Source organism: Pristiophorus japonicus, chromosome 7 (assembly GCF_044704955.1).
Source record: "Pristiophorus japonicus isolate sPriJap1 chromosome 7, sPriJap1.hap1, whole genome shotgun sequence".
NCBI classification, from domain to species: domain Eukaryota; kingdom Metazoa; phylum Chordata; class Chondrichthyes; family Pristiophoridae; genus Pristiophorus; species Pristiophorus japonicus.
In genome coordinates, this window is record NC_091983.1 from 242,336,827 (window position 1) to 242,352,812 (window position 15,986).

The 15,986-nt window shown below is 44.5% G+C and overlaps 1 protein-coding gene across 1 annotated transcript in view; it reads right to left on the reverse strand.

The window, feature by feature from the left end:
- Positions 1–15,986, reverse strand: part of LOC139266712 (dynein axonemal heavy chain 8-like) — a 2,132,242-nt gene that overhangs the window by 611,052 nt on the left and 1,505,204 nt on the right. The window contains exons 46-48 of the mRNA XM_070884298.1: positions 12,606–12,710; positions 4,227–4,388; positions 1,618–1,842 (exon numbers count right to left, since the gene is read on the reverse strand). Of these exons, the coding sequence (XP_070740399.1) occupies positions 1,618–1,842; positions 4,227–4,388; positions 12,606–12,710 (492 nt within the window). The remainder of the gene's footprint in view (positions 1–1,617; positions 1,843–4,226; positions 4,389–12,605; positions 12,711–15,986) is intronic.

Below are 15,986 nucleotides of genomic sequence, written 5' to 3' on the forward strand. Positions count from 1 at the left end.
GGAGATTCTTTCACTACCTGCCTGGTCCTCCTCTTCTGTCTGGTGGTCACCCATTTCCTCTCTGCCTGCACACTCTTAAGCTGCCGGGTGGCCACCTCCAGAAACGTGCTATCCACAAAGTTCTCAGCCTTGTGGATGCACCGCAGTGACTCCAGCCGCCGCTCAAGCTCGAAACCTGGAGCTCGAGTTGCTGTAGCTGGTGACACTACTTGCACATGTGGTCATCCAGGCCACGCGAAGCTCCAGGTCTTCCCACATGGCACAGGATGTACACTCCACGGGGCTGAGCTGCCTTAAAACGCCTCTAGTTATTTGACTATGAAATAAACTTAAAACTAGAAGAAAAATACACTCACCGGTTACTCACCAATCAGCTGTTACCCTTGAGCCGACGTCACTCTGATGTCACACTTGATTTTAGCCTTTGTTAAGTTGCTCCCACTCCCAGCTAACTCCTTTTATCCATGCCACCTCTGCTCCTCAGGTCCCGCTCTCAGGTCCCGCTCTCGCCGCTGATCCTGGGCCTCGGGCGCTGCTCCTTTTAGCCTGCGGCTGCTGCTGCTCTGGTCCTGCTCTCGCCGCTGATCTTGGGCCTCGGGCGCTGCTCCTTTTAGCCTGCGGCTGCTGCTGCTCTGGTCCTGCTCTCGCCGCTGATCTTGGGCCTCGGGCGCTGCTCCTTTTAGCCTGCGGCTGCTGCTGCTCTGGTCCTGCTCTCGCCGCTGATCTTGGGCCTCGGGCGCTGCTTCTTTTATCCCCACCACTGCTGTTCCTCTGGTCCCACTCTTGCTGCTGGTATATTGGCCTTGGAGGGAGTGCAGCTTCGATTTACTAGAATGAACTCCAAAAGCTAAATTACGAGGAGAGATAACACAAACTAGGGTTGTATTCCCTGGAATTTAGAAGGTTAAAGGGTGATGTGATCGAAGTTTTCAAGATATTAAGGGGGACTGAGGATAGATAGAGAGAAACTACTTCCGTTGTTTGGGGATTCTAGGATTGGGGGTCATAGCCTAAAAATTAGAGCCAGACCTTTCAATAGTGAAGTTAGGAAACCCTTCTATATGGAAAGGGTGATTGAAGTTTGGAACTCTCTTCTGCAAATGGCACTTGATGCGAGGTAAATTGTGAAATTTAAACCTGAGATTGATAGAATTTTGTTCGCCAAAGGTAATAAGGGGATGGGTATGTGGAGTTAGAACACAGGTCAGCCATGATCGCATTAAATTGTGGAACAGGCTTAAGGGGCTAAATGGCCTAAACCTATGTTGCTAATTATTGAAAAGGATGAAGACAATAATAATGATTTGTGACTTATTATAGTTATGTAGTCAATTAATTATTTGTAAGTTAGATTACTTTGAGCCACAACATATCAATATTAATCATTGCCAAGTAATGAGTATTTGGCAGCATAAAGGTATAAAACTGCAACTTTTAATGTCAAATGTCACTATATTTAATAATGGGTGTGAAGGCATGCCAGAACACTATTCACCCCTCTGTGGAATGGCAAATGCAGTGGAGGAATAGGGACTGATTTAAGAGTTGATGTAAACCAACAGTATAAAAGTGCAACAAACTGGAATTAAAATACAAATATAAATTATTTCATCGTACCAAGTCATCAAATATGTCCCTCTGGTGAACATGAATGGTAACAAGAGTTTCAAACTGGATTCTCTGAAAATTAGTCAGGTTGTGTGTTGTCTGGCTGATCAGAGAGTTCAACAGTTCCAAGAACTTCTGATTAGTTGTTTGCATGATCTTTTTACTGTCTTTTGCTAAGTTAATTGCTTCCTCTGAGTCCCGTGTCCACAGTATTTGAATTGCTAGAATTCCTACCTGTAGGCACAAAAGGAGACACAGACTCAGACTATACTTACACAAAAAATGAACCTGAAAAACTAACTTATTGGGGCCTAAATTCACCGTCGCCCGAAATGGGTCGCACCTACCGCTTGTGTTGTGTTTCATCTCCCCGGTGGATAAGGTGGACGCTTGCGCAAAATTCAGCTCTTTGTCATTTTTTTTCAAGCAGACCGGAAGTCAGTCATAATGGGGACAGAGAGCAGAAGATCGATCACAAGAGGGGCGGAAGTGGAGGTGAGACGGAGTCACCGCCGCTGTCAGTCATCAGCGTAGCGCTGATGACGTCAAGACGCTTGTGCATCACCACGTCTCTCCCCTTCACTTAAAGGGGAGAGTTGTTGCGAGTTTTAGTTAGATCCACTGGGCCACCAGGAAGGGTTTCGGCCCAAGAGGGGGTGCCAGGCTACCTGTTGGCGGCCCGGCTGAACCCAGGGGCATAATTGTTCTGGTCAACCTGGCAGTCGGCTGACAAAAAAAAATGGCGGCCACGGCAGTGTGCCCGCTCCTTGACTGGCCGCCGCACAGCCATGTCACACACACTGCAAACACGGTGCACCGGCAGAAAAAACTGTTGGGGCTCAGGGCCCTAAGAATTTTTCCCTTGAATTTAGCTTGAGGTACGGGAGATTGGTGGTGCGCGCTTTGAAGATGCACTTGGGAGGGGTTGGCAGCAGCGGGATGGAAGTGAGGACCACCAGAAAAAGCACCGAGGAGAATTTCGCGAGCGGCAGCCATTTGACTCCAAGTCGGTGGCCATTCGACTCCACTGCTTTCTGGCGGTAAGAGGCATTTTCGGGAGGCTGAATTATGACCTCATTGTGTCTGGAACTTATTGATTGGTGGAAGGGAAGCTGATGAATTTTCTTTCTAAAGCCCAGTAAACCTAATTCTTTCTATTTGAATTTAACCTTGCCTTCCTATCCTCCCACTATATGCTGATTACTTTAATGACCTTACTCCTAATTTATTTTACAAGTTTGTTATGCTTTTTGTAAAACATTCCACCTGATTTCTTTTTTATTCCTAACTTTCTAATTTTAACTTGTATTCCTTGGTATTCAAACCTGTCACCATTTGAAAAAATGCCTCAAATAACTGCTAATCCTCTTCATAATCTTGAAAAATAAAGTTAGGTCATTTTGATATCTTTTCTTTTCCAAAGATTACTAGTCCAACTTCTGTAACCTTCATTCATAATTTAAATGCTTGTTACATCTCATTGAATGAAAATAACACTCTCTAACAGAACAGTGGCAAATAGAATTCAATTTAGAGAACTGTGAGGTAATGCATTTGGGGAGGGCTGACAAGGTACGGGAAACACAATAAATGATAGGATACTGAAAAGTGTACAGAGGGAGTTCATGTCCACAGATTCCTGAAGGTAGCAGGATAGGTAGATAAGGGGGGGTAAGAAGGCATACGGGATACTTTCCTTTATTAGCCGAGTCATAGAATATAAGAGTAGGGAAATTATGTTAGAACTGTATAAAACACTAGTTAGGCCACAGTTAGAGTACTGAGTACCGTTCTGGTTACCACATTACAAGAAAGATGTGATTACATTAGAGAGGGTACAGAGAAAGTTTATGAGGATGTTGCCTGGTCTGGAGAATTAGCTATGAGGAAAGATTGGCTAGGCTGGGATTGTTTTCTGGCATAAAGGAGGCTGAAGGGAGATTTAATTGAGGGGAATAAAATTATGAGGGGACTAGATCGAGTGGATAGTAATTACTTATTTCCCTTAGCAAAGAGGTCATAGGGGGCATATAGTTAAAGTAATTGGCAGAAGGATTAGAGGGGAGTTGAGGAGAACTTTCTTCACCCAGAGGGTGGTGGTAGTCTGGAACTCACTGATTGAAGGGGTGGTAGAGGCAGAAACCCTCATCGCATTTAAAAAGTACTTGGATATGCACTGAAGTGCTGAACGTACAGGGCTACGGACCAAGAGCTGGAAAATGGGATTAGGCTGGATAACCTTTTTTTGATGGGCACGATGGGCCAAATGGCCTTCTTCTGTGCTATAAATTTCTATGATTCGATAATTATCTTCCTTATTCCTGGATTCCACTTTCATATCGAGCGTATCAAGCCTTTCTGGAAATAATCAAATATCTCCTTTCCCAAGTTTCATATCTAGACATTGGGGTGAAATGGGCCTATATATTCTGCATTGGAGAGGATGCATGAATTGAGCAAGAAGAGTTGGAGGCACTAATACAAATTATTTAACAAACTGGCATATTATAGCCTTTGCATCTGTAAAATCTAACGCAGGCTATCCACAAGGCCTGATAATGAGTATCAGTAAATCATGAATCAGTAAAACAAAACCATAACTATATTTATTAGTTTACCTGGCCAGGAGCATCATAGAGGAAAGGTATTAGCTGGAAATCTGGTTCACTGAAGTTGTAAAATGCTAATTTAATCACAGTACACAAGGAAGCTTGCTGCACACGCAATAACTCACTTAACCATAGTTCCACAGGGCCCTTTGCGATCACTGGGGTATCCAACTACATGTCAAATGAAAAAAAGTGAACATGCAAAATGACTAACATCAATCGTCACTAATGTTAATAGACAGCATTTAACAAGTGGGACATTTTTCCCTTAAACATTTTCAACCTTATTTTCATAAGAAGTAGCTTTCAAAGACATATTCTAGCTATACATGCTAATATCTATGAGCCAATCAAACTAAAATATAATTTCTATTTTTTAAGCTCTAACTGACACCATATAAATATAAACTGATAGATAGATCAGAACTCTCAACATAGCTGTTGTGATCAGTGGAAGTGTGGGCATGCTGGTCTTTTGCTTGCCCGATTGCCACGCAACCATTTTATAGGTCAAATGCATCATAGGCAGTCCCTCGAAGCGAGGATGACTTGCTTCCACGCTAAAAATGAATGAGTTCACAGGTGTTTCAATGAAGGACCTAATATTCCAGATCCCGAACTACATCGTGAAGTGTGGAAGATGCCTGTGCTTGGATTTTTTTAACATGTGGTGGCCATTGTACACCAGCCACCACACGGGCTTGACAGAGCTAGGTCTTGGTCCAGCGGCAAGGATTACCCAAGACTAACTGGAGACCAACTCTGCTGCACAGACCGAGTGCGCACACATAAAGCAGTGTGGGCTGGCCCATGCTGCCCCTGGGCCCTTGTCTCTTCTGTGCCCCAGATTCATGCCTCTTCTGGGCCCCGGTCACTTCCCTCTACAAACTCCTTTGCCCCTCCTGCTGTGCCTGCCCGCACTGCAATCAGCGACCTGGCTTCATAGTCGTCGCCCTCCTGCAGCAGCACCCGCTGCTCCCTGCAGTGGTATTCTGCTGCATGCTGCTCCCTCCAATGGCCCCGGCCTGCTGATGGTCTTGCAGGCTGGGACCGTGCCAATTTCCGCGCCAGACCGCCGCACGCTGCTCCCTCCAATGGCTCTGGCCTGCTGATGGTCTTGCAGGCCATCAGCAGGCCAGGGCCAATAGAGGGAGCAGTGTGCGGTGGCCCGGAAATCGGCGTGGTCCTGGCCTGCAAGACCATCAGCAGGCCGGGACCATTAGAGGGACCAGCGTGCTGCAGCCCGGAAATGGGTCAAATAATTTCCATGCTGATCAGCAGGCTCCCTCTCAATAAATGCTTGTATTTTGCAGGGAGGGAGTGGGGAGCGGGTGCAGGTAGATGGTGATAGAAATGGTAGAACTCCTCATGCTACTGGAGGAATTAAATTCCTGATATCAATGAGGCCGCATTCTGGCCATTAGACAGCAAATTTCACATAGGCAGAACTAGAGCTGACACTCCAGAAAATACAGAACAAGAGGCATGGAATTATGTTGTAGATGGAAAGAAATTGCTGAGATCAGTGGATGTTGCTTAGCGGAGGTAGGTGCCGCTAGCATCTGTGCTACCTGCACAAGCCCCTGGGCAGTTGTTCATGCCAAAAAAAAACTCAATGACCTGTTGAAGCTGGGAAAGATAAAAAGAAGTACCCAGGCAACACTTCTGGATTACAACATGCCCTGTTTCATCTTGTCCTCAGTAATGACTCTCTTTGTGTAGCCTACTTGTCAATCACCAAGAAAATATGTGCAAATGTTAGCTCCAACTTCATCTTCCTAATGCTCACATCTCTGCTTGTGTTTCTGTGCTCTGCTTGCGTTTTTACCTATTGTTCAAACTAGCCTTTAACACTGGGGAGGTCATCAGCTGATGGGGAAGTTGGAGGACAGCTGCCATTGGTCAGTTACTGAGCAGATTATACTGCCCTTATATACTTCCCTGCAATACAAATTCACCTCAAGTGACAGACACCATTTTAATTTCATGGGGGTGGGAAAAAGGGAGCTAGATATTGATCAGATGAAAGCACAGAGGATGTAACCTTGAGCACGTATATATAGGGCAAAGCATTTAAAGATTGAAGGGAGAAATTCGTGTCAGCCAGTAAAGTTAATACTGCGTGCAGTTTTGGTTTCCATATTTACGAAAGGATATACTTGCTTTGGAGGCAGTTTAGAGAAGGTTCATTAGGTTGATTCCGGAGATGAGGGGGTTGACTTATGAGGAAAGGTTGAGGAGGTTGGGCCTCTACTCATTGGAATTCAGAAGAATGAGAGGTGATCTTATTGAAACGTATAAGATTATGAGGGGGCTCAACAAGGTGGATGCAGAGAGGATGTTTCCACTCATAGGGGAGACTAGAACTAGAGGGCATGATCTTAGAATGAGGGTCCGCCCATTTAAAACTGAGATGAGGAGACATTTCTTCTCTCAGAGGGTTGTAAATCTGTGGAATTCACTGTCTCAGAGAGCTGTGGAAGCTGGGACATTGAATAAAGTTCAGACAGAAATAGACAGTTTATTAAATGGTAACGGGAATAAGGGGTGAATGGGTAGGGAAATGGAGCTGAGTCGATGATCGGATCAGCCATGATCTGGCTAACAAGGGAAATTAAGAATAGTGTTAAAACCAAAGAAGAGGCATATAAATTGGCCAGAAAAAGTAACAAACCTGAGGATTGGGAGAAATTTAGAATTCAGCAGAGGAGGACAAAGGATTTAATTAAGAGGGGGAAAATAGAGTATGAGAGGAAGCTTGCAGGGAACATAAAAACTGACTGCAAAAGCTTCTATAAATATGTGAAGAGAAAAAGATTACTGAAGACAAACGTAGGTCCCTTGCAGTCGGATTCAGGTGAATTTACAATGGGGAACAAAGAAATGGCAGACCAATTGAACAAATATTTCGGTTCTGACTTCACGAAGGAAGACACAATGTACTAGGGGATAGTGGGTCGAGTGAGAAGGAGGAACTGAAGGATATCCTTATTAGGTGGGAAATTGTGTTAGGGAAATTGCTGGGATTGAAGGCCGATAAATCCCCAGGGCCTGATAGTCTGCATCCCAGAGTACTTAAGGATGTGGCCCGAGAAATAGTGGATGCATTGGTGATCATTTTCCAACAGTCTATTGACTCTGGATCAGTTCCTATGAACTGGAGGGTAGCTAATGTAACACCTCTTTTTAAAAAAGGAGGGAGAGAGAAAACAGGTAATTATAGACCGGTTAGCCTGACATCAGTAGGGGGGAAAATGTTGGAATCAATCATTAAGGATGAAATAGCAGCGCATTTGGAAAGCAGTGATAGGATCGGACCAAGTCAGCATGGATTTATGAAAGGGAAATCATGCTTGTCGAATCTTCTGGAATTTTTTGAGGATGTAACTAGTAGAGTGGACAAGGGAGAACCAGTGGATGTGGTATATTTGGACTTTCACAAGGCTTTTGACAAGGTCCCACACAAGAGATTTGTGTGCAAAATCAAAGCACATGGTATTGGAGGTAATGTACTGACGTGGATAGAGAGCTGGTTGGCAGACAGGAAGCAGAGAGTCGGGATAAACGGGTCCCTTTCAGAATGGCAGGCAGTGACTAGTGGAGTGCCGCAGGGCTCAGTGCTGGGACCCCAGCTCTTTGCAATATACATTAACGATTTGGATGAAGGAATTGAGTGTAATATCTCCAAGTTTGCAGATGACACTAAACTGGGTAGCGGTGTGAGCTGTGAGGAGGACACTAAGAGGCTGCAGGGTGACTTGGACAGGTTAGGTGAGTGGGCAAATGCATGGCAGATGCAGTACAATGTGGATAAATGTGAGGTTAGCCATTCTGGGGGCAAAAACACGAAGGCAGAATATTATCTGAATAGCGGCAGATCAGGAAAAGGGGAGGTGCAACGAGACCAGTGTCATGGTTCATCAGTCATTGAAAGTTGGCATGCAGGTACAGCAGGCGGTGAAGAAGGCAAATGGTATGTTGGCCTTCATAGCTATGGGATTTGAGTATAGGAGCAGGGAGGTCTTACTGCAGTTGTACAGGGCCTTGGTGAGGCCTCACCTGGAATATTGTGTTCAGTTTTGGTCTCCTAATCTGAGGAAGGACATTCTTGCTATAGAGCGAATGCAGCGAAGGTTCACCAGACTGATTCCCGGGATGGCTGGACTGACATGTGAGGAGAGACTGGATTGACTGGGCCTTTATTCACTGGAGTTTAGAAGGATGAGAGGGGATCTCGTAGAAATGTATAAGATTCTGACGGGACTGGACAGGTTAGATGCGGGTAGAATGTTCCCGATGTTGGGGAAGTCCAGAATCAGGGGACATAGTCTTAGGATATGGGGTAGGCCATTTAGGACTGAGATGAGGAGAAACTTCTTCACTCAGAGAGTTGTTAACCTGTGGAATTCCCTGCCGCAGAGAGTTGTTGATGCCAGTTCATTGGATATATTCAAGAGGTAGTTAGATATGGCACTTATGGCTAAAGGGATCAAGGGATATGGAGAGAAAGCAGGAAAGGAGTACTGAAGGAATGATCAGCCATGATCTTATTGAATGGCGGTGCAGGCTTGAAGGGCCGAATGGCCTACTCCTGCACCTATTTTCTGTTTCTATGTTTGTGTGATCATATTAAATGGCAGAGCAGGCTTGAGGGGCCGTATGGCCTACTCCTGCTCCTATTTCTTATGTTCTTCTGACAGCATATTTGAAGGAGAGGGGAACAGTAACTGAGGAGGCCGTATGTCCTACTTCTGCTCCTATTTCTTATGTTCTTAAAGTTGTTAATGATTGCTGAAAATGTCCGCAATGCTAATGGAGCAAATTTCATCTGGAGGGAAGGAGATTGTTAGCATAGCACTTACCTGCTGTGCAGTGCCGTCCTGGTGGAATTGTTGGAGGCATTCAACATGAAGGTTAGTAATTGCGTTTTCAAAAACTGTCTCCTAACAACTTTACAACTAGCCTCACACACTGCTCAATGCACGACCCTCACCCATAACCCGAAGTATGCAGGTGCGGCGCAAGCCTCACACAGCCTCTGGAAGCAAGGCTGTGGAGCTCACAAGGAATTGTAGGCAATGAAGAGGCCTGAGAATTAGAGGGACCATGCACACTGAAGCAATATAAATTAAAATGAAGTGAAACAATGCAGTTTTCAGCCCTTTCTGCCTTTAAAAAAATACTGAACATTGAAAAGAAGTTCCAACTATGAATATTCAGCTCTTAAAGCTGAATTCCCTTCCTAACCTCAAAAAATGAGAAAAATGCCTCAGCACTAATATAAATGGCTCAGCAAACCAGGGAAGGGGCACCCAGGGTCTCGCATGCAGCACTCCAGTATTGTACAGGGGTCAGCACTGCAAGACAGGCCCTCTATCCACAGGGTCCAGATGGCTCTCCAGAAAGAATGATGTAAAAGTACATTACTGAGGCCATCACTGCCAACATTGTCACCACCACCACCTGGCTCCAATGCCCAAAGAAATGTCATGACCTCAGACCACTGGTCAAAGTTAGTGAATGCATTTTCAAAAGCCCTCTCCTACCAACTTTACGACTAGCCTCACACACTGCTCTATGCACGATCCTCATCCCCAATCACTCATCTACCAACAATCTGCACCAATCACAACGCATGTCTCCCATTCCTAGCCTCAGCTCATCCCCTTGGAGGAGAGGGTGCAGGCCAATCTTGGCAGGGGCATGGCTGAGCGCTTGGCGAGTGGTGGGGCTGAAATGATACAAGATGTTGATATCCTCATACGTTATCCTCCTTCTGGCATGTGCCTCTTGCTTTTCTGCCCTCCTCTCGCCACAACTCCAACCTTGTGCCTTTCTCATTTCACACACTCAAGAAATGCAGCTGCCCAGGTGACCAAGAAGAGGGAGAGGAGATTGAGGAAGAATAAAAAGATTATTGATTTGACACTCCCAGCCACCAGCTCTTCAACGTCAGCCAGCAAGGTCATTTGTAGTATCCCCCACTGAAAGTCAGCAGCCTTCCACCAGCCATGCTGCAGCCAGTAGGGTAGCACTGTGTGACATCAGTTGGATAGGCAATGGCACACAAAAAACAGTCACTGAGAGAATGCATACAAGTGATGAGTTGATTTCTTGATGTCACATTGGATGGATAGATGTATATAGGTGGAATGGAAGGTTTGATTTGTGGTGCTTTTATTTCAGCATCGTGACCAAGAGGACATGTGATGCTCAATAACAGGGAACGTAAGGTGTGGGATTAACATTGAAAGGAGAATCAGGCAGCTGATTCCATCCCGGATATCCCGGCCACAAAAGGGATGTCTGGAATGCACCTTTCTATCTGATTCCTCCTCTTTGATTTCCTCTTCTTCTGTGTCTTCATAAGAACATAAGAACATAAGAAATAGGTACAGGAGTAGGCCATATGGACCATCGAGCCTGCTCCACCATTTAATACGATCATGGCTGATCTGATCATGGACTCAGGTCCACTTCCTTGCCCGCTCCCCATAACCCCTTATTCCCTTATCAGTTAAGAAACTGTCTATCTCTGTCTTAAATTTATTCCATGACCCAGCTTCCACAGCGCTCTGAGGCAGCCAATTCCATGGATTTACAACCCTCTGAGATTATATCCCCGAGGTATAGTCTCCCCCATCAGTGGAAACATCCTCTCTGCATCCACCTTGTCAAGCCCCCTCATAATCTTATATGTTTCGATAAGATCACCTCTCATTCTTCTGAATTCCAATAAGTAGAGGCCCAACCTACTCAACCTTTCCTCATAAGTCAACCCCCTCATCTTTGGAATCAACCTAGTGAACCTTCTCTGAACTGCCTCCAAAGTAAATATATCCTTTCTTAAATATGGAACCCAAAACTGCACGCAGTATTCCAGGTGTGGCCTCACCAATACACTGTATAGCTGCAGCAAGACTTCCCTGCTTTTATACTCCACCCCCTTTGCAATAAAGGCCAAGATTCCAGTGGCCTTCCTGATCACTTGCTGTACCTGCATACTAACCTTTTGTGTTTCATGCACCAGGACCCCCAGATCCCGCTGTACTGCAGCACTTTGCAATCTTTCTCCATTTAAATAATAATTTGCTCTTTGATTTTTTTTCTGCTAAAGTGCATGACCTCACACTTTCCAACATTATACTCCATCTGCCAAATTTTTGCCCGGTCACTTAGCCTGTCTATGTCCTTTTGCAGGTTTTTTGTGTCCTCACACATTGCTTTTCCTTCCATCTTTGTATCATCAGCAAACTTGGCTACGTTATACTCGGTCCCTTCTTCCAAGTCATTAACATAGATTATAAATAGTTGGGGTCCCAGCACTGATCCCTGTGGCACCCCACTAGTTACTGATTGCCAACATGAGAATGAACTGCTACCAGCGCTTCTTAAAAGGACACACATAACTTTCAGGTAAGTTCAGATTTTTTTTCCGGACTGGTTTCTTTACATTTTATTCGAGTAGTGACTTGGTGTAATACATTTAAAACGTTTTTGAAGTGTTTAGGGAGTGCAGGGAGTGCTGCTGGATGTTTGTAAAGCGTTGGTCCTGAAAAGAAGAGTTCTGAGAACACCACCGGCTCCCAGTCCTGGGGGCTCGAGTTGCAGTCCCGCTTCGGCTGCAGCATCACATGGAGATGGAGCAGAGACAGCAAAGGGGACAAACTGCTTGCAGAGGAAAAGAGGAGGAGGAACCAGAAGAGGAGGAAGCAGCAGAGGCCTAATTACCCTTGTACATTCCCTTAGTGACTGTCTTGCGTGTGCCTTTGCCTATCCTAGTGCTGTTTCGCAGTGCTATCCCAGTGGCTGTAGCATGACTGGTGGAAGGCTGCAGCACGATCTCAAGAAGCTGATAGCTGGGAGTGAGAAATCGAATGACGGTGTTTCTTCTTCTTCTTCACTCTCCTCTCTCTCTTGGTCAACCACTGGCTGGGCAGGCTGGATTTATTGGGTATGTGAAATTAGGATGACACAAGTGTAGGGTTGTGGTGAGGGGAGAGAGGTAAAGGAAGAAATTATGGGATGAGGGGGAAGTGGAATGTGGGAAAAAGGATAATGGATGAGGATACCAGCATCTTCTCAAAGGCAACTAGAGCACACAATAAATACTGGCCTTGCTAGCAACATTAATATGCTGAGAATTAATTATTTTAAACTTGGAAAATCCTGCAGCAGTGTCCAGTGTGATATCGAGAGCAGCAAGTTCAATTTTATTAGGTCTCACCACTTTAGGGCTCAATCATAATTAACTTAAAATGCCCTCATATATAGAATACACATGTACTAAAATATCTAATTGCGACATAGGCCAATAATTCACAGAGCCATATGGATCAAGCACTTCTAAAATGATTTGAATTTGAATAAACTATGATGTATAATTACATGAATTTGTTCTCCTTCTCTGGAAATGACTGCTATCATGCGATCGTATTCCTTTGGATGGAATTGCACTGTATTTACATTATCGAATACTCCTGCTAAGTGAGCCTATAGAAAATATAAAACAAATGTGAAAACACTTAGATAAAATACAGCACAATCATATTTAGGGTACTATAGGACAAATTGTACTGGACTCATCTAGGATTGTACTGTGTGAAATCTAGTTCAGACAAAGAGTTGCACGATCAGAGAATATCATTTAACTATACAGCCAAAGAAGTTTACAGCACAGAATGAGGCCAATCAGCAAATTGGGGTTGAATTTTTGTGGAAGTTCTCCTGAACAACTTCTCCAGTGGAAACAATCCCAGTATGTCAAGTCTCCTACAGCAATATCTTCCCATCCCTGGCATCATCCTGGTGAAATTATGCTGTTTACTTGCTATGGATTTAAACTTTTTGAGAGTAACCCATCTGGTGTGAAACTGACGGGATTGATTAGCCACCCATTTTACACACTGTCTGATTTTACTTTCTACAATGGATTAGGTTAAAATCACCCCCTAAGAGTTTACAAGCACTGCAGCATAACTCTCTGTATGATTTATCAGGTAGTTGAACCTGACGGAATGTCAGAGCACTGTGCACTCATATGTCCTGCTCTCGTGGTGATTGCAGTTCAGGGGCAAACTGCTTCCAGAAAAATCTGGCACAGCAGCTTCCACAGCTGCCATTTCAGTGCTGTCTGTCATAAGAGGTGGTATTTTCAAGAAAGGTTTTGTGTTTTTTCAGAACTTTTTGCAGAATGCTGCCTGTCCTTTACACTTAGTGCTCAAGGTCACGTTCAGAACTATGGCACCTTTGATAATATGGTTTATTTACAAGATTTAAAAACAAAAGCCCCCTTAGCTGCTAAAGTTAGTTGATGTGCCTCCCCTGAGCTAGGAATCACAGAGCAGGAATTCCTCTTTCACTTAACCTTACACCTGCTCCATGTCACCTGGATAAAATGAGAAGCCTCATGGCTAAACATGTATCCTCCTCCTATTTCCAGACCACTTCATACCCACCTACTGCTTGCACTGACAGTGCCGCCTTCTTACCAAATCCCTGCAAGACAGACTGCAGGAACAGCCAGATTGCTGCTTGAGGTGCTTGGGGCATCCTAGTCATGACATAGCAGTATAGATATTATAACCTTTAAATTAATATGAAGACCACCGCTGACATGCAAATTATAGCTTCATGTACACATAAATTAAATTAAAGAACTGGATCTAATTAGTCAATCACGACCTGCCTTTTACAAATCCATGCTAATTGTTCCTGATTATCCAACATTTATTAATTTTAACCAAAATTATGAATACAAACCTGCATTTTCTATATTGTAGATTTTCAGGCAGCACTTGGGAAAATGGATTGGAAAAGACGCAGAATTAGTTATGTTGGATTCCTGCCCACCTTTATGGGCAGATTATAATGGGACGGTAATCATGTGCTGGCATTTGTAGGAAGGCTCTGTTCTGTGGAGGCCACTCGCGTGTGAACCGAGGCCCAAGGGTCACCACAAATTGGTCCTCAGGCCTTATGTACAAATTCCGGGAGAGCTGCTGACATTCGAAGCGTCTCCACAGGAGCTTGCCCAATGAGAAAAATCAAGTTTGGGCCTCCTTCGTCACCCAGTAGAACTACTGGTTCTAGCCATGAAAAGGAGAATACTGGAAACACAAGAGTAAATGTGTGAAGTGTTGGCAGTCCTGCCAAGTTCTCTGTCTACTATGGTACGGGGAATGGAAGAGTCCCCTTTCACCATTTGTGAGGTGCTTGACAGGGATTTTCCACTCTGCAATCTCATGGAGTGTGTGGCCACCTCCGAGGACACTGCAGCCAGGCCTTCACAGCAGGAAATAGTGTTGTCAGCATTTACAGTCTTGATAGCTGAAATACAGACTTGGGTTCAAATGTCTGCTTCACCTGAGAGAAGCTGGTGGACAGAGTGGACAGACTGGGGCTTTCCAGGCATGGTCAAGGCTCCAGTCTGCCACTGTGGCTCAGTTAGTAGGACTCTTGTCTCTGAGTCAGAAGTTTGTGAGTTCAAGTCCCACAGACTTGAGCATACTCTGACATAGGCCCTCTCATGTGGATGCAAAAGATCCCATGGCACTATTTAGAAGAAGAGCACGGGTGTTATCCCCTGTGTCCTGGCCAATACTTAGTCCTCAATCACCTTCACTTGTACAATAGAGTATCTGGTCATGATTACATTGCTGCTTGTAGGAGCTTACTGAGTGCAATTTGGCTTCAGAATTTCCTACATTACACTTCAAAAATACTTAATTAGCTGTAAAATAGCTTAGGGACATCCTGAGGTTGTGAGAGAAGCTATATAAATCCATCTTTCTTTTTTTCAATAATACTGATGTGCCTTTGCCCCAAGGAAGAGAAGTTGGTAGAATCAGCCACAGTATGTGGAGAACACTCTCAGGATGTCAGCATGCTTCCTCCCGCGCCATCCCCTTGACCAATACTCGACATGGTGCTTGAACTCAAGCAGTCCAAGACTTCCCTGGCAGAAGTTGGTGAGCAACAGTCTGTAGCAGGGCCCTCAAAGGTTCCAACACTCAGAGGTCATCGACCCCCAGCATCTCAGCAGTCCTAAGAAGATGTACAGCAGCTGAAGACCAACTCTGCTCAAGCAATTGGTTTGCACCAATTTTAACAGGTAGACCTAGGAAGTCACCTGTTAAAAAGAGCAGTTAAGATTGACACTTGGGTTTTTTATTACTTTATATTCAATTACATAGAAAATACAGCACAGAAGAATTGGCAGTTCATCTCAACTAGGCTGTGCTGGTATTCATATGCCACATGAGTCTCCTCCTATTCTATCAACCTCATCTCAGCCGAGTTTCCTTTTTCCAAGCTAATCTTCCAAAGCTCTCTAGATTGTTCCTTTAGATTGGAAAATTGCGCATGTCACTCCGCTAATTAAGAATGGTGAGAGAGGGAAACCAAAAAATTATCGACCAGTTAGCCTAACTTCTGTTGTTGGGAAATTGCTAGAGTCTATAATTAAGGATAGGGTGACTGAACACCTCAAAAATTTTCAGTTGATCAGAGAGAGCCAGCATGAATTTGTGAAAGGAGAGTCATGCCTGGCAAATCTGACTGAATTTTTTGAAGAGGTGACGAAAGTCATGGACAAGGGAATGTCTATGCATGTTATTTTCATGGGCTTCCAGAAGGCATTTGATAAAGTCCCACATATGAAACCGTTAATTAAGGTAGAAGCTCATGGAATGAATTGACCTGGCTGAGCGGCAGGAGACAGAGTGTAGGGATAATGGGTAGGTACTCAAATTGGCAGGATGTGACGAG